Source organism: Schistocerca gregaria, chromosome 2 (assembly GCF_023897955.1).
Source record: "Schistocerca gregaria isolate iqSchGreg1 chromosome 2, iqSchGreg1.2, whole genome shotgun sequence".
Classification (NCBI taxonomy): domain Eukaryota; kingdom Metazoa; phylum Arthropoda; class Insecta; order Orthoptera; family Acrididae; genus Schistocerca; species Schistocerca gregaria.
In genome coordinates this window covers 621,643,944-621,668,649 of record NC_064921.1, presented here as the reverse complement: position 1 = coordinate 621,668,649, position 24,706 = coordinate 621,643,944, and the positions used below count along the sequence as shown (strand labels likewise).

The 24,706-nt window shown below is 36.4% G+C and overlaps 1 protein-coding gene across 4 annotated transcripts in view; it reads left to right on the top strand.

Moving 5' to 3' along the window:
- Positions 1-24,706, top strand: part of LOC126334613 (uncharacterized) — a 209,442-nt gene that overhangs the window by 109,763 nt on the left and 74,973 nt on the right. For all 4 annotated transcript variants that reach the window (XM_049997020.1, XM_049997021.1, XM_049997018.1 and 1 more), the window contains exons 4-6: positions 2,106-2,189; positions 2,291-2,379; positions 17,186-17,365. In XM_049997020.1, coding sequence (XP_049852977.1) covers positions 2,106-2,189; positions 2,291-2,379; positions 17,186-17,365 — 353 coding nt within the window. The remainder of the gene's footprint in view (positions 1-2,105; positions 2,190-2,290; positions 2,380-17,185; positions 17,366-24,706) is intronic.

The following is a 24,706-nucleotide window of genomic DNA, read 5'->3' as shown; positions in this document are numbered from 1 at the left end:
AGTGCTCTATATACCAGGGAGCGTAAGACTCTACCACATTGTGCAAGAGGCCATACATATCTGTACAGCAGGCAGTGCTAATAAAATGGATACCAGATTTCAGCTAAGCACTGCCTGGTATCCAGCACTGGCTGTCATTATATTGAAACAGGAGAGACAAGATCCTCTGATGCGTTTGTTACCCGACAAGGCGCATTGCCAGGAGTTAATAGAACTTTTAATTGTTGGCATGTCCAGCAGCACAATCTTTCCCACAGTGCACATGCGGGGAATCTCTCTCTGGCTCCCAGCTGGGGGCACTAAGACCATAATTTCCATCCAACAGAGCATGTTTAATTCCTGCTTTTGGCCTGATAAATTTTGATGCCACTACACAATTGCACCAGTTTTATTTTGCAGCAGTGATGTCAGCAACTACCGCCTCCTGAATATGTCAAACAGTTGGGTCAATGAAATATTGTGGGACTTGCACAGTGTTATCCGCTGGCAAATCTGAAAGTTTATTTGCAAGAAATTCATTGCTAAGTGCTATAGCAGGATGTTTGGTATTCTGTTCTTGTTGCAAGATCATAATAGTCTTCATTAGCAATTATGCTATTAACTTCATTAATTCACTAAAGGAGATATATGACACGAAGAAACAAAACATATAAGAACAAACCACAACAATTGTGTTATAGACAGCAATTTTCGTCTGCAGCTGACAGGTAACCAGCACCAGAGGTAGCAGAGTGATTGATAACTGTGCTCTGATTAGTTGTTGCTATGGTAGGTGTCCTGTAAGCAGCTAGCTGTCAGTCACTTTGTACTTCTGATACACATATGGTCATGAAAGTAAAATTTTAGAACTGGTCCAGTACTCTGGACATCAATTATTAGGAATGTTAATTTGTATTTTTAATCCATGTACAGAGCTCAGGAATGTCACCTGTCAAAAAATGTAAAAATGTAATTACAATTGAGAGTGTAGGTAACAATGGGTAATGAAGTTAAATTAATCATTTGTGCATACTGGTGAGAATTCTCCTCACATTAGTGAGAAAATCGTGTGCTTAAAAAGTTTTGGATGTAACATCATGTGGTACAAATAAATGAGAGTGAAGAGAGTTGCTCTAGAAAGACAAGCATTTATAGCTGTGTTTGACAAATGTATCACCCCTCATTTAGCTGCACTATGTTTGGGTTGGTCTGTATGTGATTGCTTTTAAATAAGCTGTTACTTGCATGTAGATATGATAATAGGATCTAATTTGACCAAAACAGTATACATAGTAACATGGTGATTTCCATTCTTTTCCAGTAGAGTTTTTTTCTGAAAGACAGAGTTGTACAATAAATACAATTACATCTGAAAGCAGATGTGTTAAATTTCTGAGAAAACTGCTCTGAAATTACAGAAATTGAACAGATAGATCTACATGGATGAAAGTATCATGCTGTAATAGAAACAGTATCATGCTATTATAGAAACAGTAACAAAAAATAGGAAGTGGCTATGTTTACAAAAATTGGTGCTAAATCCCAGGGCCTGTAGATTTGTGTACATCATCATATCAAATAAGTTTTTGAATGTTGCAGTACTAATGTGACCTGGAGTAGGATTATTCTTATTGCTGAAAGTAAGCCAATATATATGACTCTGAAGACAGCTACACAGTCTGACAAAAGGACATAGAGCTTTGCAGAAATATCTAGTTCCAATAAACAATAGTACATATGAGGAACTGGAGCTTTGTATGCAACATTGTGGTAAACTGACTTTCCAAATTTCAGTGAAGTAATTGTGGTATGTTGTTGAGAGTGGATTTGTACAATGAGCCTTACAGGTGGTGAAGCACACAGGATGCTCCCTTTCATTCTGGTTGGTTCATTTGCAACATGTAGCACAAGTGGAGATTAATTTGTTGTACTTCAAATAACTTTTCTGGATTTCTATTAAACTTAGTATGAGTGTTACAGTAATTGTTGATTTTGAGTTACTCATATTTCAATCGACCTACTTGCCATTGCAACTATTTTCGTGTATTTTCCTGCAAGCAGACTTCTATGTTAGTACTGTGAAAAATGATGTAGATAGGAAATCACAGAAATTTTAAAACTTTCAGCTTTGGAACGAAGAGCAGCTGCATTATTTGGGAAAGAAGCTGGACTATTTGTCCCCAGTGGTACTATGGCCAATCTACTTGCAAGTAAGTTCAATAAAAGTTTGTGCGTAATGTCTGAGGACATACATTTTTGTACCATTTGACAGTTCATGTGTTTTTGCTTGCATACTTCCTTCGTGTTTCAGTTATGGTTCATTGCAGTCGAAGAGGAACTGAACTCATAGCTGGTGACAAGTCTCATATTTACAAATATGAGCAGGGATCAGCAGCACATGTATGTCCTCTCATTGAATCACCATCTGTTATGTAAAGATACACCATAAGTTGTAGTGACTGATATGCAGAAAATTGCAAAGTGTTCAGGATAAGGTAATTAGATTGGGAAGCCATACCAATTTAAAAGAAAGTTTAAAAAATACCTCATTAGCCACACTTTATGTTAACTAAAGGGCAAGCAGCAGTGTTCATTGTAAACCCGTATGCCATAGAGTGGTGTTTTGTAAACAGAGCTTTGTTGTTACAGATGCAAGCAACTATTTTCATCGAAAAATTCCAGTGTATTAAAGTAATTATTGAACTACCAATAGAAGATAAACAAAAACTATTTAATGCAAATAAAGAAATGAATTACAGGTACCAGAAATTCACAATAAATGAAATTCCATGTTTGAAATTCCTTGGTGTGCAGATAAATAACAAACTGAGTTGACAGCAGCATATGACCAAAAAGCTCAGCTCTGCTGCTTTGCACTTAGAAATTTCTCTCATTGTAATGGCCTGCGGATGCAACAGCTAGTGTGCTTTGCACTCAGTATTGTCCTGTGGCTTAATCCCATGTGGCAATGTGACTCATTCTACAGAAGAATTCAGGAAGAAAATTGCGTAAAGCTGACATACCAATACATATATTCCCTAATTATATACATGGTTAACAATGTATGAAAAGATAGATTGCAACTTATTGTAAAGAAGACATGTTAAGTTGCAGACAGTAACAATTAAGACACTTACATAAAGCTTTGAGCCACAGTCTTCATCAGCAAAAGAGAAACACACACCCTCCACACACACAAGCAAGCACACCTCATGTAAACATGACTGCCAACTCCAGCATCTTGGGCCAGGCGATGTGATGGTTGCATTCCGGCCCGAAGCTGGAGTTGGCAGTCACTTGGGCATGACTGTAATCTGTCATAGGCCATCATACCTGAAAATGTCATGAAATTGTGCTAACAAAATATTTTGGGGATTTAATGATGATGTTTGATGTCTCGCCTGAAAACCATTTCTACAACTAATCAATTGGGAAAGTCTCAATCAACACAAGACAAAAGCTGAATCTCAATTATCATTTTAATGTCATTTTAAATTTGCAAAAAGAATTAATAATTTTGTATAAAACATTCCTGGACTTCTTGCCCCATCAGTTCAGAGCAAAACTTCGAGTTTGCGATGGTTACCTCCATTCTCTTTGTCAGGAACACCTGGCTGTCTAAATATCTGCTGTGGTGAAATTATATAGCCCATAGATGGCTTATGTTCCATCGGTAATTGTGTAACGCTGGTGCAGATGTTGTCAGTGTCTGTACAGGTCATGCCACTGTTCCCGTAGTAGTGTAAATATTGCGATGAATATCTCTGCCTCTTCTCTGCATTGAGAGCTCACTTCCATGCTCCACTAGGATCATGTGTGCTGTACAGTTGAAGTTCTTCTCAAACATTTTTATTCGTAAAGCCTCTTAAATTACAGAATCCCATTGTGTAGGAACTTGAGAAAGCACTTTTATTTGGTCAAAAATATTTTGTGTTTGTGTGTAAGGCCATGCTCAGCACCTGCAGATTTCTCCCATTCTCAATTTTTGAGGTACTGTTGATGTTCTGCATAGTGATTGGAAATGTTACAGATTGACTGACCATTGTAATTGCTTGCAAGCTCACAAGGAATGTTGCAAATCCAGGGACCTCGAGGTCAGGACTGTCCTTTACAGGGCAACAGGTGTCAGACCTATTTTATGACCTCCTAAGAAGATATAGGAGATGCTATGCTCTGTTAAGGATAGTCTTAGACTAGGATTTATAACACTCCTTGTGAGTGCAAAAGCAATTACATCAGTCAGTCCACCTGTACTGTTCAGATCATCAATGGTATATTACAAATCAAAAAGTGGAGAAATCTGCAGTTGCTGAGTGCAGCCATACAGACACAAAATATTGTTTGACAAAGCAAAAATTTTGTCCCAGGCTTCTATCACTGGCATTCTCTAATTAAAGAATCTGTGGAAATAAGATTATATGAGAAGACCTCCAACCATGACAGCAGATATAATCTTTGTGGTGAATGGAAGTGAGCTCTTGATGCGGAGAATAGACAGAAATACTCACCACAACGTTTATGCTACTAAGGGCATGGTGGCACCACCAGCACCATCTACCATAGCAACGATACATTTCTGGACACATGTTTATGGGACCTTTTTCCTTCTATTTCCAGTCAGTAATCCATCCATTCAGTTGATTGGTTTTATTAATGTTCACCCTGTATAACTGCAATTTCACAATAGCAATACAATAGTACAACAAAGAAATTTGAGAAACTTGCAACCATACAAAAATTGGTGTCATCTCATGGAACAGCATGCACTGTCATCAACCTGTTAATAAGGGACTGAATTTAGCTAATACACCACACACTGTACCTATCATGGATTTCATTAATGGAGTGCGTAATCTTACCCTCCCAAACATCACTATTAAAATTGTCTGTCTTTGCACAAATTTTGAAAGCTTCAAGAGGCATAAGATTATGAAAGAAAAACTTTTTACTTACCTTCATTATATCATTGTTGTTGGCTCCAAGTTCTGCGTCTAGGGTACATTCCTGAGGCTGTAATTTTTATAATGTTGTGGGTTCTTGTTGAACTGAATAACTGATGGTTTGCCTGTTGCTTTGAATATTCTTTTCTTTTATCCCATTCTTTTGTATCACACCGACTTCACAATTCCACTTCAGAACATGAATTCACATTGTTGTTAACAAGATTCAAAATTCATCTACACAAATACCGTTTCGGCTTGGCCCTGGCATAAATACCATATCATTCTGCTGCCTACATACTGCTGTACTCAGAATATTCCAAAGAGTTTACAAAGCAAAAGAGTTTACAAACTTTCTTGATCAAAGAAGAATCTTAACCATAATATATAATTACCGGATAAATTAATCCAGAAATGTCCGCCCCCAGTAGCTGAGTGGTCAGCATGACAAAATGTCAATCCTAAGGGCCTGGGTTCGATTCCTGGCTGGGTCAGAGATTTTCTCTGCTCAGGAACTGGGTGTTGTGTTGTCCTAATCATCATTTCACCCCCATCAACACACAAGTCACCGAAGTGCTAGCACCTGGCAAACGGTCTACCTGATGGGAGGCCCTAGTCACACAACATTTACTATTTTTTTATCCAGAAATAAATTTAATAATTAATGTTAGATTGTGCAATTAATAATATGAAATTAAGTATGCCAGAAATTTTGTAATTTCAAATATTTTTAAAAGGAGAGTAATTTTAACTGTACATACAGAGTACTGACAAATTAATTTCTCTTTACATATTTTTGCCTGAAACATAACCCATCATATAGAAAATCATATGAAGTCTATTTTTACTTATTTATTTGGTCCTGTTGATTATATATTGTACAAACAGTGTGAAAGTGTTATAGGACAAGTCAATTGATACAATACAGTAGTACATGAACATTTATACATCACATTGCACAGACATTTGTTTATTTACCAAGAACAATTACTTCCATGCAGTATTAAAGTCTGCATTATGCCAAAAACAATGTAGGTGACTGTTTAAAATAGTAGAATAAGTAACAGTGCATATTTTTATGCTACTGACATATATAAACAGGTGATTTTGCTTCATGGTTATGGTTTGGATTAAATACAAATTTTAACTGCATTCCTTAAGAAGAGGTTTAAGTGAATGCTCAAGAGTGTGGTATACATGCGAGTTCACATTTTCTCTTAATGACATAGATAAATTTACATTTTATCACCACAATTTCAGTAAACTACAAGTAACAGCATCACACTTTATCTTCAAGGGAGTGCTTTTCTTAGGCAGTTTCCCCCACTCTTATACCTTATAACTATAAGTATTCGTTCATTTTATAGAAAGTTTGTTCAATGAAGAATAGGTTTAGTTTCCTTTTGAAAACCTGTACATTATTTATTTCCTTTTTTATATTGATTGGGAGCTTATTGAAGACCTTTATACCTGACTCTGTAACTCCCCTGTGTACTTTAGTGAGAGTTGTAGAGCCTTTTTGAAAAATTTTCACCTGGCTTATGTCATGCTTGTTGATGTCACAATTTTTTTTAAACAATTCCCTGTTGTTGGCTACAAATAACATTAGTGAGTATATATACTGTCCTGTGATGGTAAGTATCCTGAGAAATTTGAAGAGACCTGTGCAAGATGCCTCATTAGGGAACCCACATATTAGTCTCACTGCTCATTTCTGTATTCTTAAGACTTTTTCAAAACCTGCAGCATTTCCCCAAAAGATTATGCCATAGGAGAGTACATAATAGAAATATGCAAAATATGACTACAACATTATTTCTCTGTCTACTAACTGATGGAGAGCTCTTAGTGCAAAGCACGATGAGCTAAGTTTCTTGACCAGCTGATCATTTTGTTCTTTCCATCTCAGGTGACTGTCTGTCTGTATACCTAGGAATTTTGTATGTGTGGTTTCATTAATTGTGTGATTGTTAACATGTATTTCAGGAACTTTCTTTTTTTTAATTTTTTGTTAGAAAATGTATCATATTGATTTTTGAAAGATTTAAGGTTAGGCTCTTCGCAATGAACCATTTGTGTACTTGAGTAGAGACTGTCATGGTGGTATCCTGCATTGTGGAGTTGGGTCCTTTCATGAGGATACCTGTATCATCGGCAAATATTACTACTTTTGCTCTGTTATTAATTGTGATTGGTAGATCATTAATGTAGATCAGGAAAATTAGTGGCCCAAGAATCGAGCCCTGTGGGACTCCATACTTTATATTTCCCCAGTCTGATTTTAATGTTGTTTCGGTCCCCCTTAAGATGACCCTTTGCTTCCTGTTTGTAAGTATGATTCTACCCAAGCCAAAGATTTGTCTTTAATGCCATAATGTGGAAGCTTTTTTAAGAGTTTATTGTGATCTACACAATCAAATGCCTTGGCAAAGTCACAAAATATCCCCATTGGATACCTTTTGTAGTTTAGTTCACATAAAATTTCATCTGTTAGGTTAAATGTAGCTCTGTCTGTGGAGGAGCCCTTATGAAAACCAAACTGTGTAGGAGCCAGTAAGCCATTTTGTGTAGTGTGACTATAAATCCCATCATACACTATTCTCTCAAATACCTCTGAGAACACTGGCAGCAGAGAGATGGACCGATAGTTGGATGTTTCATCCCTTGCTCCACTTTTGTGGATTGACATCACTACTGCATGTTTTAATCTATCTGGGAACACACCAGTTTCCATAGATTGGTTGCACAAATAGCACAATATATAATTGATTAAGTCTGCACATGATTTTAAGACTCTACTTGATATGCCACTGTATCCTCAGGAATCTGAGTTTTTGAGAAATTTTATGTTTTTTTCAATTTCTTTAGGAGTTGTACTTCTACAGTGAAGTGCCACTTTAGATGTTGTTTGCATGTGGTCAAGTAGTTCAATACCTTCTGTGTGAGACTGTTTATTATGGTTCACTGTTTTTTCCGCTATAGTGAGCAAAAAATTGTTGAAATCTGAGGCTGCAACTTTGTGGTTCTTATTGTCAGGTTTTATGTCCCTATTTGTCTCACTTTTTATGATGTGCCATATGGTTTTTATTTTATTGTTTGAGTTGCTAATTTTTTGTGCATAATGCAACTGTTTGGGCTTCTTTATTACACTTGTTAGAATTTTACAGTATTTCTTGTAATGTAACTTTACTGCAGGGTCTGTACTAGCCCTCTGTTGTACATACAGATCTCTCTTTTTGTTACATGATATTTTTATGCCAGTAGTTAGCCACTCTTTTACTACAGATTGGTTTGATTTTAATCTGTCTTTGTGGGAAAGAAGCTTCAAAATGTTTAAGGAATAAGTTCAGGAAAGAGTTGAACTTCTCATTCACTGTGTCAGCCTGGTATACTTCCTCCCATTGTTCATAGCATAAACTATTTCTGAACAAGCAAGTAGATTTAGCGTTTATTGTTCTAACATGTTTAACTTGGCCAGAATGGCCATGTGCTGTTTTTCTGCTGGCAAGTTTTAGGGTTGTCATTTGACCGTCTAGATCAGACAGTCCATTTGTTACTGCCTGTGTCATTACCTCATTGTAATTTGTGGGATCTAGGAACAAATTATCAATCACTGTCTTGCTGTGCCCATATACTTTTGTTGGGAAGGAGATCATGGGGAGCAGACTGAATGTTGACAGTAGTGGTTCTAATAGTTTCTGATTGTTATTTGTTGTAAGTTTATGTTAAAGTCACCATGTGCAATGACATTACTATTGTTTCTATAAAATAGTGAGAACTGTTTCTAGCTGAGAGAGAAATTTTTGAATGTTTCCCACAAGTGCCCTGTAAACTGTTTCTATGATCAGGAACTGTGTTCCAAGCTCTAATCTGACTGCACAGCATTCAAAGTGCTGTTCAATACAGTATTTAGATACATCTATAACTTGTGACCTAATAGTACTGTGTATGTAATTTGCTGCTCCATCTTGTCTTAAGTTGCTCCAACAGTAGGAAGAACCAATTTTATAACTATTTAAATGTAGCTGATTAATTTCTGTAGCTTCCATGTGATGTTCACTTAAGCAGAGCACATCAGGAATATTTCCGTCTGTGTCAGCTGTTTCTTACAGAGAAAGCAGCAGCTCTTCTTTCTTATATTTTGAGGAACTATTTTTAAACTATATAGTGTATCAATTATATTTTTAACTGTTAAACAGCTGAGAATGTTCACTTATACCAGATTTGAGAGTATACATGGTATTGGTTAGTGTTAGAGGATGGTGACCCATTACAATACCCCCTCACAAAATTTGGAAACAGGGTGTTTACAATTTTTTTGTGACAGATTGCAAGGTATGTCAAACAGTTTACATAACAATGCCCAGGATATCAGATAGATGTATGGAAGTATCTGATACATAACATACTACGGAAAACATAAGATAAATATCTCCTATACAAATCATAATCTATACATATATCAGGATATGACATTCAGATTTTCAGATCTGTGGAACATACTGTCACAAGACAAATAATATAATGTCAAAACAACATTACACCACTAAACTATAGAAATAATTGCAGAGACTGTGTAAATTACTAGAACTTATAAATTTTAAGTTAAGATCTATACTGACAAATCTTCAAAATCTTCAAAAGAGAAGAGAAAAAATTTCAGAGCCTAAGTGTATGACAAGTGAGATGACTCAAAAATCTCGCAATGATGGGTACAGACCAGCAAAAATTTACTCTAACATAGGTATGCATATAGTACAAAATCAATCAGCCACATAAACCAGAGTATTCAAGGCTATGTTGACTCATGAGAGAAAAAATAATGGAAAAATACCAGGGCCTGAGTTTACGATGTGGAGACCGACCCATGAATCTGAACCGCAGTGGATACAAACCGGCAAAAAAGTTTCGACACAACAAAATGGATAAAGCTCATAATCATATCAATAAGTCCAATTATATGCAGAGAGTAACTTAGTTTTGAATGATGACACAATCCAGTAGCCTGTGAACCAAAGTCAGAGTATGAAAGCAGACATGTATACTTCTTGTTATATTGTAAATACTAGTAAATTTACTATTTACTAATTGTTCATAGAACCAATCTACATACATAAAAACCGAGAAGATTCATTTACAAATGATAAAAAAGAATACATACTGATGTAAAGTTACATAATTACTGGAAAGTCAATCTCCCTACATGCATATATGCTGAATAACACTGTCTTTAACAGTCTTGGCTAACAATTCGCAAATATCAGTCAACACAGATCCAGTTGACAGCTGCTGAAGTATGTTACCCAGCACCCACAATCTCTTGTTTGACTGGTCCAGCAGGGTACAGTCATACAGTAGTGTGGGGAGTGGATCTGTCCACATCTTTCAGCTCCCTCCCTAGAGTTCTCATCACACGCTCGAACGGATAGGTAACTTCCTGTCTAGCATTCACATCAAATCCTGAAACATTGTTTTGTGCACTAAATCTGCTGTTCAATATCTCCTTCACATCACCTGAGATATGTTCTCCTTAGTCATTCTAAAATCAATTATATGGGATTTATTTCACGTGAAATTACAAAGTGTTCACATATGAAACATTAATATTCAGAGTTAAATGCAATGAAAAGAATGGACTAATAAGGTAATACACACACGTATGCTAAGATAAAGTTCCTAATTTTTGCATTAAAAATTATGAACATTCTCCTATTTCAATATCGAAAAAGGATCTATTCATATAGTCTCAAGGCATGTATGTATCAAATACTAAACTACTAATCCATTACAGAATGCAACTATATGGTATATCATAGATTTTAACTCAGTCAATAGATAAGACAAAACTTTAAAAACCACAACATCTTACATAGTAAATTCCAGACAAACAAAACAATATGTCTCATAACATGAGTTAAGAACTAACATTTGAGATAAAAGTTATAGTTTGGCATTACAAAAAGCAGAAGTGGAACTACATTTATGCACCATAAAATAACTTTTTTGTTTCAAAATGCGTCCATTTTAAGTTGGACCTCATACAAAGTTGTCATGTGGATAAAAAACAGCACAGTATAAAAGGTTTCATAACAAAAAGATTCTTCAATGTATGTAAGCATACAGTTCCACTTCTGTTTTTTGTAATACCAAACTAAAACTTTTACCTCAAATATTACGTATTAACTAATGTTATGAGGCACATTCCATGCATATGCACTTCCTTACAGATCTAAAGATGACAGCAAAGTCTGTCAAAACCAGTCATTTTAAATGAAGAAATATTTATGTGATCTGGACTGTATAAAGTTTTTAGCAAGTAAAACAGTTCGCTCCTTCTGTCATCTCAAAATGAGAAAATTCAAATGGTCTTAACTAGTTTATTTGATAAGAGATTGCCCATGAAAGTGAAGGTTTTGAGATTGACTCCTAGTCTGGTACACAATTATGTGACAGAAACTTTCAGTAAACCATTATAGAACAGAAATGATCAATAAGACTTCCCTAATCATATAAATTACATAAAACAGTCAGACAGTGAAAGAACAAGACTTTTGGTCAGGTGAATACAGGGTTATAAATACAAAATCAAATAGGGGTAATGCAGGAGTAGGTTTAATAATAAATAAAAAAAATTAGGAATATGGGTAAGCTACTACAAACAGCATAGTGAACGCATTATTGTGGCCAAGATAGACACAAAGCCCATGCCTACTACAGTAGTACAAGTTAATATGCCAACTAGCTCTGCAGGTGATGAAGAAATTGATGAAATGTATGATGAGATAAAAGAAATTATTCAGGTAGTGAAGGGAGACGAAAAATTAATAGTCATGGGTGACTGGAATTCAACACTATGGAAAGGGAGAGAAGGAAACATAGTAGGTGAAATGGATTGGGGCTAAAAATGAAATTGGAAGCCGCCTGGTAGAATTTTGCACAGAGCATAACTTAATCATAGCTAACACTTGGTTCAAGAATCATAAAAGAAGGTTGTATACATGGAAGAAGCCTGGAGATACTGACAGGTTTCAGATACATTATATAATGGTAAGACAGAGATTTAGGAACCAGGTTTTAAAATGTAAGACATTTCCAGGGGCAGATGTGGACTCTGACCACAATCTATTGGTTATGAACTATAGATTAAAACTGAAGAAACTGCAAAAAGATGGGAATTTAAAGAGATGGGACACAGATAAACTGACTAAACCAGACGTTGTACAGAGTTTCAGGGGAGAGCATAAGGGAACAATTGACAGGAATGGGGGAAAGAAATACAGTAGAAGAAGAATGGGTAGCTTTGAGGAATGAAATAGTGAAGGCAGCAGAGGATCAAGTAGGTAAAAAGACGAGGGCTAGTAGAAATCCTTGGGTAACAGAAGAAATACTGAATTTAATTGATGAAAGGAGAAAATATAAAAATGCAGTAAATGATGCAGGCAAATAGGAATACAAACGCCTGAAAAATGAGATTGACAGGAAGTGCAAAATGGCTAAGCAGGGATGGCTAGAGGACAAATGTAAGGATGTAGAGGCTTACCTCATTAGGGGTAAGATAGATACTGCCTACAGTAAAGTTAAAGAGACTTTTGGAGAAAAGAGAACCACTTCTATGAATATTAAGAGCTCAGATGCAAACCCAGTTCTAAGCAAAGAAGGGACAGCAGAAAGGTGGAAGGAGTATATAGAGGGTCTATACAGGGGCAATGTTCTTGAGGACAATATTATGGAAATGGAAGAGGAGGTAGATGAAGATGGAATGGGAAATATGATACTGTGTGAAGAGTTTGACAGAGCACTGAAAGACCTGAGTCAAAACAAGGCTCCCGGAGTAGACAACATTCCATTAGAACTACTGACAGCCTTAGGAGAGCCAGTCCTGACAAAACTCTACCATCTGGTGAGCAAGATGTATGAAACAGGCGAAATTCCCTCAGACTTCAAGAAGAATATAATAATTCCAATCCCAAAGAAAACAGGTGTTGCCAGATGTGAAAATTACTGAACTATCAGTTTTATAAGTCACACCTGCAAAATACTAAAGCGAATTCTTTACAGATGTATGGAAAAACTGGTTGAAGTCGACCACGGGGAAGATCTGTTTGGATTCTGTAGAAATGTTGGAACACGTGATTCAATACTGACCCTACGACTTATTTTAGAAGTAAGATTAAGGAAAGGCAAACCTACGTTTCTAGTATTTGTAGACTTAGAGAAAGCATTTGACAATGTTGACTGGAATACTCTCTTTCAAATTCTGAAGGTGGCAGAGGTAAAAAACAATGGGCGAAAGGCTATTTACAATTTGTACAGAAAGCAGATGGCAGTTATAAGAGTCGAGGGACATGAAAGGGAAGCAGTGGTTGGGAAGGGAGTGAGGCAGGGTTGTAGCCTCTCCCCAAAGTTATTCAATCTGTATACTGAGCAAGCAGTAAAGGAAATGAAAGAAAAGTTCAGAGTAGGTATTAAAATCCATGGAGAAGAAATGTGACATTGTAATTCTTTCAGAGACAACAAAGGACTTGGAAGAGCAGTGGAACGGAATGGACAGAGTCTTGAAAGGAGGGTATAAGATGAACATCAACAAAACCAAAATGAGGATAATGGAATGTAGTCAAGTTAAGTTGGGCGATGCTGAGGGAATTAGATTAGGAAATGAGACACTTAAAGTAGTAAAGGAGTTTTGCCATTTGGGGAGCAAAATATCTGATGATGGTTGAAGCAGAGAGGATATAAAATGTAGACTGGCAATGGCATGGAAAGCATTTCTGAAGAAGAGAAATTTGTTAACATCAAGTATTGATTTAAGTGTCAGGTAGTCGCTTCTGAAAGTATTTGTATGGAGTGTAGCCATGTATGGAAGTGAAACATGGATGATAAGTAGTTCGGACAGGAAGAGAATAGAAGCTTTTGAATTGTGGTGCTACAGAAGAATGCTAAAGATTAGATGGGTAGATCACATAACTAATGAGGAGGTACTGAATAGAATTGGCGAGAAGAGGAGTTTGTGGCACAACTTGACTAGAAGAAGGGATCGGTTGGTAGGACATGTTCTGAGGCATCGAGGGATCACCAGTTTAGTATTGGAGTGCAGTGTGGAGGGTAAAAATTTTAGAGGGAGACAAAGAGATGAATACACTAAGCAGATTCAGAAGGATGTAGGCTGCAGTAGGTACTGGGAGATGAAGAAGCTTGCACAGGATAGAGTAGCATGGAGAGCTGCATCAAACCAGTCTCAGGACTGAAGACCACAACGACAACAACAGCATGAAAAGGATAGTTGCTACTCAGCAAATAGGAGAGATACTGAGTTGCAGATAGGCACAACAAAAAGACTCGGGCACCGATGACCGCACAGTTGAGCACCCAACAAAACCAAACATCATCATCATCCTCATCATCATCATCATCAACCACAACAACAACAAAAAGGCTCTCAGAAAGTGAGCTTTTGCGCAACAAGGCATTAATGAAAAATAGATGACATATACACATAGACACTCATGCAAATGGAAATGTGTGTTTTCCATGCAGGCCTTGTCAGCTGAAAACTCACTTCCTCAGTCTTTTTCTTGTGCATATCTGCAACTCAGTTTCCCTACTATATGGTGAGTAGCAACTTTGCTTTTCATAATATTGTTACATTCCATCTTGGATTTTCCATTGTTTGAGATTTGGTGTGAAATTTTTTATTGCTTTACTAGCAATGGGAAAAAGAAATTGTTTTCTGTTATACTTACATGATTCTCTATGTGTTTGTGATTTGTGGTTTACCTGTCTCATAACATACAGTATCTAAATCATTTGATTCAGATGATACATCAACTGTGGTAAAATTTCACCATAGTAGTAGTAGTAGTAGTAGTAGTAGTAGCTGATGTTAACAAACAGCACCATCATAATAATACAATTTTGGTATACATACATACAATAAAATCGAACAATTAATTACCCATTGCTCAAATTATCATTTTATCCTCTATGAAGTCTTCTACTGAATAGTAGCATTTCCCCCAGAGAATCTGCTGTAGCCTTGTTTCTAAAATTTTTGGCTTCTTATTAAATATGTTTTGGCCCATTGTATTGTTATATGTCGCCATCACTATATACTGTGGAGTCTGCGCATATAATTTCAACTGGTGTGTGGGTAGCATAAAATTATTTGTATTTTAGGTGTTATATGTGTGGTTAATATGATTTGTCTCACATAATTTTTGTCTGCTGTGTAGAAAGACTATCATTTCATAAATTTATATGGAGGAAAGAGGATTTGTAGTTTACAAAATAATGGGTAACAAGACTGTGTGCTGAGTGGTACATATGTATTAGACAATTTTCTTTTGCAGTTTCAGTATTCGAGATACACTACTTGAACTTCCCAAAAAATTAACTCATATATAATGACAGTTTCAAAATAACTATGATAAGCAATTTATCCTGTACTTAAGTCAGTGGAATTTGCTAATATTTGCATTGCAATTGCAAAACTGTTTAGTTTATCTGATAGGAAGTCAATATGTTTATTCCAGCTTAAGTTCTATTCCATATTGTAGTGCATCAATCTGGAAATACAAGTTATATGTTCAATATTCTACCACTATATCACTTTTCACTATTCATATTTACGCCACATGAATTTAACCAAGTAAATGAGGAAGAAAGCTACTACTTTTTTTTTTTATTTCTATTTTTCTTACTTCTTATTGTATTTTATTTCTTACAAAGAAAATGCCCTGTTGCCTTGTTGATTATACCAGATAACTGCTGTTCATCTGTTATTGGTTGCTTAATATTTACTTGCAATTATATTATTCAAAGAAAATTTGCGTGCATCAGGAAACACTGTACTATACCTCATATATTACTACATGTCATGCAGCTTTACATCAAACACTCCTACTTGCAATGTAACTAAAAAAAGTTTTTTAAATCCTTGAATCTAGGTACTCAGATAGTTTGTTCAAAGTGTGGCCAATGAGGTATGTTTTAATTTTCTTTTGGTTTCATAGGGACTCCCAATTTCTTATTTTATCTTAGACAGCAACTTGTTGAAGATGTTCCCATCAGTGTACATAATTCCATTCTGAACTATAATCAAGAAGGCAAAATCTATTCGAAAATTATTTTTGTGTCTATACTGTGATTGTCCAAATCACAGTTCAGCTGGAAATGGTTTTCTTGTGAGCAGCAAAAAACATTAAGGACTAAGTGTATTGTTTAAAAAGTACAAGAGCCTTAAAAAGGCTTCTGAAAAATGTGTTATTATCTACTTTACACAATATTATTACTGATCATTTCTGCTGAATAAACATTTTATTTACTGTAGGTTTCAAGAGACAATTCCATAAGAGAGTACAGGTGAAAATATGGAGAATAAGCCAGCAGTATTTTCTTTAGGTCATCATGATGATATTTTAAGTATAGCATTATAGTCCATAGCTTTTCTCTTTAATTTTATTGTAAATAATAAGAGTACAGAAGCAGTAGTGACATCCATAATCACGATACCAGGAAAAATGGTTCTTCAGTACTCTTAACTGAAATTGATAATAGGTCAGAAAGGATGAATAATGTGATTACCAAAATCTTCGATCACTTAACCAGTGATAGGGGACTGATAGATATCAAAGCTAAGCTGAAAAAAATTCCCTTTGGGCAACACCTTTTATTTATAGAAGGATTTTAATTTTTAAACTTGTAACTTAGCACAAAAATATTATCTTACTTCTGTTGCTGAACTTTTTGTTTTATGTGAATTTGTCTACATATGTCCTATACATCTGAATGATTAAGTGTTCAGGACAATAAAAAATAGAAAATACACTTTTTTCAAACTGTCAATCAGCATTTATTGTAAATAATTCACATCAATTAATAGAATGAGAAAAATTGTGTTTTATAGATGGACCATGGCCTACTCCCTATTGACAAGACTGCCCAGTTTTGAAACAATAAAAAATGCCTGCTCTAAAAATTACTGATGCACATTTTAGAATACTTTATGTAAACAGAAAAGGATGTTTCAATTTTCATGCTTGATAGTGTATGAAATGTTTGGAATATGAAGCTGGGTCTGTGTCAACCTTTCAGCTGAATACAGCATCACAGATTTGATGAAGACTGAGAAATTTGGAAAAAAAGTTTATTTTCCTGTATATTCTCATCTGCCGGAAAGACGTCTCAGTCTCAGTTGTGCTGGAAAAGCCACCACTCAAACATAATCTGACATCTTTATTTCTTACCACTTTAAGAATAATATCTTTCAGATTGCAGGGGTTCAAGTGACAACAGTTAAAAATAAACCAGATGGAACTTTTGATTTGGATGAAATGCAGATGAAAATAAGGAATGAAGACATCCATGAGCCAGTCACTGCTCTCATCTGTATTGAAAATACTCACAACTTATGCGGTGGGAAAGTTCTACCGATGGAATGGCTCGATGAGGTATATATCTTTGTACTTATGCTGTAATACAGGTTGGAGCTGTATGCTGAAAGGTTCAGTTCTGTAGTTTGTTGAATGACCATGGGATTATAAAATTAAATGTCAACTAACCAATATTTTATTTGACCCTTGCACTTGAGTATAGCATTTTCAATTAATTATATACAAAAGGATGTGATAAGTCAACTGCCTTACATAATAATTACTGTTATTTTCAGTGAATCATATACTATAGATTACAGATAAATTTTACTATAATGGCCCGATTCAGTACTCTACAATGATGCGTACATTGCTTTTTAATGCTTAAGATTTTGAAACTTTCTCATTGTACTGAATGAAATTATTCGAACAATTGAAAATCCAGGATGGAATGTCACAATGTAATGAAAAGGATAGTTGCTACTCAAGAAGTAGCAGAGATGCTGGGTCACAGAAAGGCACAACAAAAAGACTGTCACACAACTAGCTTTCAGCCAACAAGGCCTTTGTCAGCATTTCCGCTATACGGTGAGTAGTGACTGTGCTTTTCATTATATTGTTGACTGGAATTATTGCTCCTTTAAATTACGGTTTCATTATTGCTTTCCCTAGGTGAATCTTTATGACTTTGAGTTGAAAATTAGCAAGTATAGTTCTGTTCATGTGCATTACTGCATTTCCTTAACAGGCAGCAGATAGGAATTGCTGTAAGGCAGTCACAATGAAGTTGGTGTACGTTGGCCTTTGGAGATCTGACGACACCTGGCAATATCTTGTAAAACATCCGTTATTTATATCCAGATAACATGCTTCTAAACAATGCTCACAACCAAATTCTTGAGCTTAGTCTTAAGGAGAAGCATTCAATCAGAAGAAAATCAGATATTATCATGAAATATATCAATAAAACTGGTTTGCTTGAACAGAATCACTTTTTTTAGTACATCATTTGTACACATGATATAGGACAAAGGTAAACATAGTTTACATTTTCAGTAGACATTGTGACTACATGGTCAACACAAAGTGCATGGTAGTAAAAAATGACAAATTGACATATTAAATTTCTTCTAAGTTTGAAAGAAGAGGTTAGTAAGTGAGACAGCATGATAAACACAAACTAAATTATAGTGTGGAATGACATAATACCATAACACAATATTAACAATATTTGGTAAATGAAGTTTATTATGATTTTCCAGAAATTCACAAACAACGTGGAAGGAATGGTCAGGCAAGAATGTTTCAACTTCACACTCAATGTATTTAATGTTGGTAGGCATTTTAACTAAGAAGCCATATGGTTATATGACATAACTCTAGTATAACATATGCCTGTTTGTATAAGTTTGTGCTTATTGTGTTTATGTGGAGGTTCAGATTCTGCCTAGTTTCATAAGCATATATATCATAGTTACATTTGAATAGGATTTCTTTTTTTAAGATGTTCAGCTTCTGCCTAGTTTCATAAGCATATATATCATAGTTACATTTGAATAGGATTTCTTTTTTTAAGATGCTCCATTTTGAAAAATTTAGCATTTCATATAAATACAAATAAGACAGCCCCTGCATTTAACTTTCATTATCACCCTGATTATCTTTTTCTATAAATAAAATGTTTTTAAAAAATTTTGAAATTCACCAGAAAATCATTCTATGCATCAGCAGTGGCTACATATTGCCATGGTACACTGTCACCATTAATGAGCAGCTTATGTTTTGAGTGATAATCCTTGCAGCATTTGTTAGTGTTTTCAGTTTTTTCTCCAGATTGGTAAGATGTATCTCTTACTTCAAATCCTCCTGGAGATGCATGCCTAAAAATTTTGTATGACTGACATTTGAGACATTTTTCCTCCAATGGCAAAAACTTGTTTCACAGAATGGAAGTTTTACATGATGTGAAAGTTAACTTCCACGGTTTTTTTTCAAATTTTACAATGAGTCCATTGGGCTTGAACCACTGTGCTAAGCTATGCAAACCAGCGTTGCAGTTTCATGCAGATCTTCCTCACTGTGTGATTTACGTAGAATATTTGTGTCATCTACAAAGAGTACTGTGGTTCCATCATGTATTTTATCAGCCAACTCATTTACATGCAGCAGAAATAGGACTGGTCCTAGGCTCCATATTTTCACTCATTTCTACAAAAACCACATTTTTCACCACTATCTTTCTATTTCATTTCTGTAATTTGTTGATGATTATTGAAGTGTAATGGGATCCATCTCTCAGGCTGACCTCTAATTCTATAATTACTTAACACATGCAAAAGAATTTCAAGATTAGTAGCACTAAAGTGTTTTCTAAGATCAGTAAATAATCCAGATACATGTTGCTTATCATCCACTGCTTCTAATATTTCATTTAAAAAGGTAAAGATTGCTGGCTGGGTTGTTTTTACAGCTGTGAACGCATCTTGTGAGTCATTTATCAACCTTTATTTATTTAAGAAGCCTGTTAATCTTCTAAGAAACACTTTTTTCATGGCTTTTCTGGAGCCTGATAAAACTGAAACTGGCATATAATTAGAAATTTCACATTTTGTACCCTTTTAGGTGTCACTTTTGCAGTTTTAAGACTTTTTGGAAATACACTACTTTCAAATCATGAATCTACTATGTTTGCTAGAGATTCTACAATAAATGTTGTACTAGCTTTGATGATAGCATCTGGTAACTCATCAGTATCCACAGAAAATTTATTAGGCAGTCCATTTGAAAAATCCAGTTCATCGAGAAGAGCTTCTGCTGAAATAGACAAACACACATACACACACACACACACACACACACACACACACACACACACACACACACACACACACATTCATTGCAACACAGCTCACACACACATGGCCACGGTCTCCGGCTGTCACAGCTAGACTGTGAGCAACTAAGCATGTTGGGAGTAGTAATATCTGGGTGGTGGAGGTAAAGAAGAGGCTAGGGCAGGGAGGGGGAGGGATACCTGTGGGAAGGGTGTGTGTGTGTGGAAGGTGTGAGGCAGTACAGTTTGCTTGTTGGAGCATACAGAGACAAGGTGGGGAGAGGGTATGGCAGCTAGGTGCAGTACTGAGCTCAGAGGGCAGGAGGGGGAGGGGGGGCAGCAGAAAAGGAGGGAAGTAAAGATACTGTGGGTGCACTTGTAGAATAGAGGGCTGAGGAGTGGGAACAGAGAAAGGGATAGGCGGACGAAGGACAATGACTAACAAAGGTTGAGGCCAGGAGGGCGATGTGAATGCAGGATATATTGCAGGGACAGTTCCCACCTACACAATTCAGAAAAGGTGGTGTTGGTAGGAAGGATCCAGATGGCACAGGCTGTGAAGCTGTCATTAAAATGAAGAACATTGTGTTGGGCTATGTGCTCAGCAGCTGAGTGGCCCAGCCTTTCTTTGGCAACAGTTTGTCAGCGGACATTGTTGGTTGTCAAGAAAAGTACGAAACACAATTGTTGCAGCTTAGCTTGTAGATCATATGACTGGTTTCACAAATAGTCCTGCCTTTGATGCGATAGGTAATTCTTGTTACTGGACTGGAGTAGGTGATGGTGGGAGGATGTATGGCACAGGTATTGCTTCTAACTGTACTACAGGGATATTGATACCATCTCTTAAGGATTCAAAAGGGAAAGGTAATCTTTGAAGCTGGTCAAGCTAGAACACAATGGTTCTGGTGTGGTAAGCAGCTGAGCACATAGCTGAACATTTACTGGTTTACTTAGTTTATGCAGGCACACTATTTTTCTTAAAACATTAAAACCAATCATCTTTGAAACATTAGTATCATGCAAAAGTATTATGAATATAAAAATATTTCAAAATATTTAAATGTAATTACTGAAATTCTAAATTAGCTAAAAATTTCCTTTTGCTTTAACATTAGAACCAACAACCTTTAAAAAATATTACAGTGATCCAGGATTTGAGGAGAGACTGGAGAACTGGAGATCCTACTGAATTTCTGGAATGATGTCACTGTGATAGGGTTCGTAGGTAGACAAATCTGACTGCTGGCGGGGTCCTTCTGCCACGTAATACTAGCAATTAAAAACAACAATGATGGAGCATTTATCAGCAGGTAGGATAATAAGATTGGGATCAGTTGCTCACAGTCTCACCCCAGCAGCCAGAGACACTGGTCACGTGTGTGAGCTGCATTGCCCCCCCCCCCCCCCCCCCCCCCACATGAACCAGGCGTTGGTGGGGAGGCTTGCGTGCCTCAACGATACAGATATCCGTTCTGTAGGTGCAACCACAGAGGAGGGGTATCTGTTGAGAGGCCAGACAAACGTGTGGTTCCTGAAGAGGGGCAGCAGCCTATTCAGTAGTTGCAGGGGCAACAGTCTGGATGATTGACTGATCTGGCCCTGTAACACTAACCAAAATGGCCTTGCTGTTTTGGTACTGTGAACGGCTGAAAGCAAGGGGAAACGACAGCCGTAATTTTTCCTGAGCGCATGCAGCTTTACTGTATGATTGAATGATGATGGCGTCCTCTTGGGTAAAATATTCTGGAGCTAAAATAGTCCCCCATTCGGATCTCCGGGCAGGGACTACTCAAGACGACATCATTATCAGGAGAAAGAAAACTGGCGTTCTAGGGATCGTAGCATGGAATGTCAGATCCCTTAACCAGGCAGGTAGGTTAGAAAATTTAAAAAGGGAAATGGATAGGTTTAAGTTAGATATAGTGGGAATTAAGGAAGTTCGGTGGCAGGAGGAACAAGACTTTTGGTCCAGTGAATACAGGATTATAAATACAAAATCATATAGGGGTAATGCAGGAGTAGGTTTAATAATGAATAAAAAAATAGGCATTTGGGTAAGCTACTACAAACAGCACAGTGAATGCATTATTGTGGCCAAGATAGACACAAAGCCCATGCCTACTACAGTAGTACAAGTTTATATGCCAACTAGCTCTGCAGGTGATGAAGAAATTGATGAAATGTATGATGAGATAAAAGAAATTATTCAGGTAGTGAAGGGAGACGAAAATTTAATAGTCATGGGTGACTGGAATTCGAGAGTAGGAAAAGGGAGATAAGGAAACATAGTGGGTGAATATGGACTGGGGCTAAGAAATGGAAGAGGGAGCCGCCTGGTAGAATTTTGCACAGAGCATAACTTAATCATAGCTAACACTTGGTTCAAGAATTATAAAAGAAGTATGTGTAGATGGAATAATCCTGGAGATACTGACAGGTTTCAGATAGATTATATAATGGTAAGATAGAGATTTAGGAACCAGATTTTAAATTGTAAGACATTTCCAGGGGCAGATGTGGACTCTGACCACAATCTATTGGTTATGAACTGTAAATTGAAACTGAAGAAACTGCAAAAAGGTGGGAATTTAAGGAGATGGGATCTGGATAAACTGAAAGAACCAGAGGTTGTACAGAGTTTCAGGGGAGAGCATAAGGGAACAATTGACAGGAATGGGGGAAAGAAATACAGTAGAAGAAGAATGGGTAGCTTTGAGGAATGAAATAGTGAAGGCAGCAGAGGATCAAGTAGGTAAAAAGACGAGGGCTAGTAGAAATCCTTGGGTAACAGAAGAAATACTAAATTTAATTGACGAAAGGAGAAAATATAAAAATGCAGTAAATGATTCAGGCAAAAAGGAATACAAACGTCTGAAAAATGAGATCAACAGGAAGTGCAAAATGGCTAAGCAGGGATGGCTAGAGGACAAATGTAAGGATGTAGAGGCTTACCTCATGAGGGGTAAGATAGATACTGCCTACAGGAAAGTTAAAGAGACTTTTGGAGAAAAGAAAGCAGGTGTTGACAGATGTGAAAATTACCGAACTATCAGTTTTATAAGTGACACCTGCAAAATACTAAAGCGAATTCTTTACAGATGAATGGAAAAACTGGTTGAAGTCGACCTCGGGGAAGATCAGTTTGGACTCTGTAGAAATGTTGGAACACATGATTCAATACTGACCCTATGACTTATTTATAAGTAAGAATAAGGAAAGGCAAACCTACATTCCTAACATTTGTAGACTTAGAGAAAGCATTTGATAATGTTGACTGGAATACTCTCTTTCAAATTCTGAAGGTGGCAGAGGTAAAATACAGGGAGTGAAAGGCTATTTACAATTTGTACAGAAAGCAGACAGCAGTTATGAGTCGAGGGACTTTAAAGGGAAGCAGTGGTTGGGAAGGCAGTGAGACAGGGTTGTAGCCTCTCTCCGATCCTATTCAATCTGTATATTGAGCAAGCAGTAAAGGAAATGAAAGAAAAGTTCAGAGTAGGTATTAAAATCCATGGAGAAGAAATAAAAACTTTGAGGTTTGCCGATGATATTGTAATTCTGTCAGAGACAGCAAAGGACTTGGAAGAGCAGTTGAACAGAATGGACAGAGTCTTGAAAGGAGGATATAAGATGAACATCAACAAAACCAAAATGAGGACAATGGAATGTAGTCGAATGAAGTCGGGCTATGCTGAGAGAATTAGATTAGGAAATTAGACACCTAAAGTAGTATGGGAGTTTTTCTATTTGGGGAGCAAAATAACTAATGATGGTCAAAGTAGAGAGGATATAAAATGTAGACTGGCAATGGGATGAAAGCGTTTCTGAAGAAGAGAAGTTTGTCGACATCGAGTATTGATTTAAGTGACAGGAAGTCATTTCTGAAAGTATTTGTATGGAGTGTAGCCATGTATGGAAGTGAACCATGGATGATAAATAGTTTAGACAAGAAGGGAATAGAAGCTTTTGAAATGTGGTACTACAGAAGAATGCTGAAGATTAGATGGATAGATCACATAACTAATGATGACATATTGAGTAGAATTTGGGAGAAGAGGAGTTTGTGGCACAAGTTGACTAGAAGAAGGGATCGGTTGGTAGGACATGTTCTGAGGCATCGAGGGATCACCAATTTAGTACTGTAGGGCAGCATGGAGGGTAAAAATCGTAGAGGGTGACCAAGAGATGAATACACTAAGCAGATTCAGAAGGATGTAGGCTGCAGTAGGTACTGGGAGATGAAGAGGCTTGCACAGGATAGAATAGCATGGAGAGCTGCATCAAACCAGTCTCAGGACTGAAGACCACAACAACAACAACAATTTATTTTATTTTATTTTATTTTATTTTATTTATCCATCCGTTGACAATAAGTATTGTTTGGATTTCGTCAAGGGTACATGTAAGCCATTTAAAAATATTGGGACTCAAACAATATATACGTAAAAAGTACAAAACATAATAATACAATGAAGTTAATAATAATACAATGAAATTAATATAACCTATATACATCCCTGCTTATTATTTTAAATGCATAGTCTTTTTTTCATAAGGCTTTAGTTTTTTCCTCCCTAAACAGC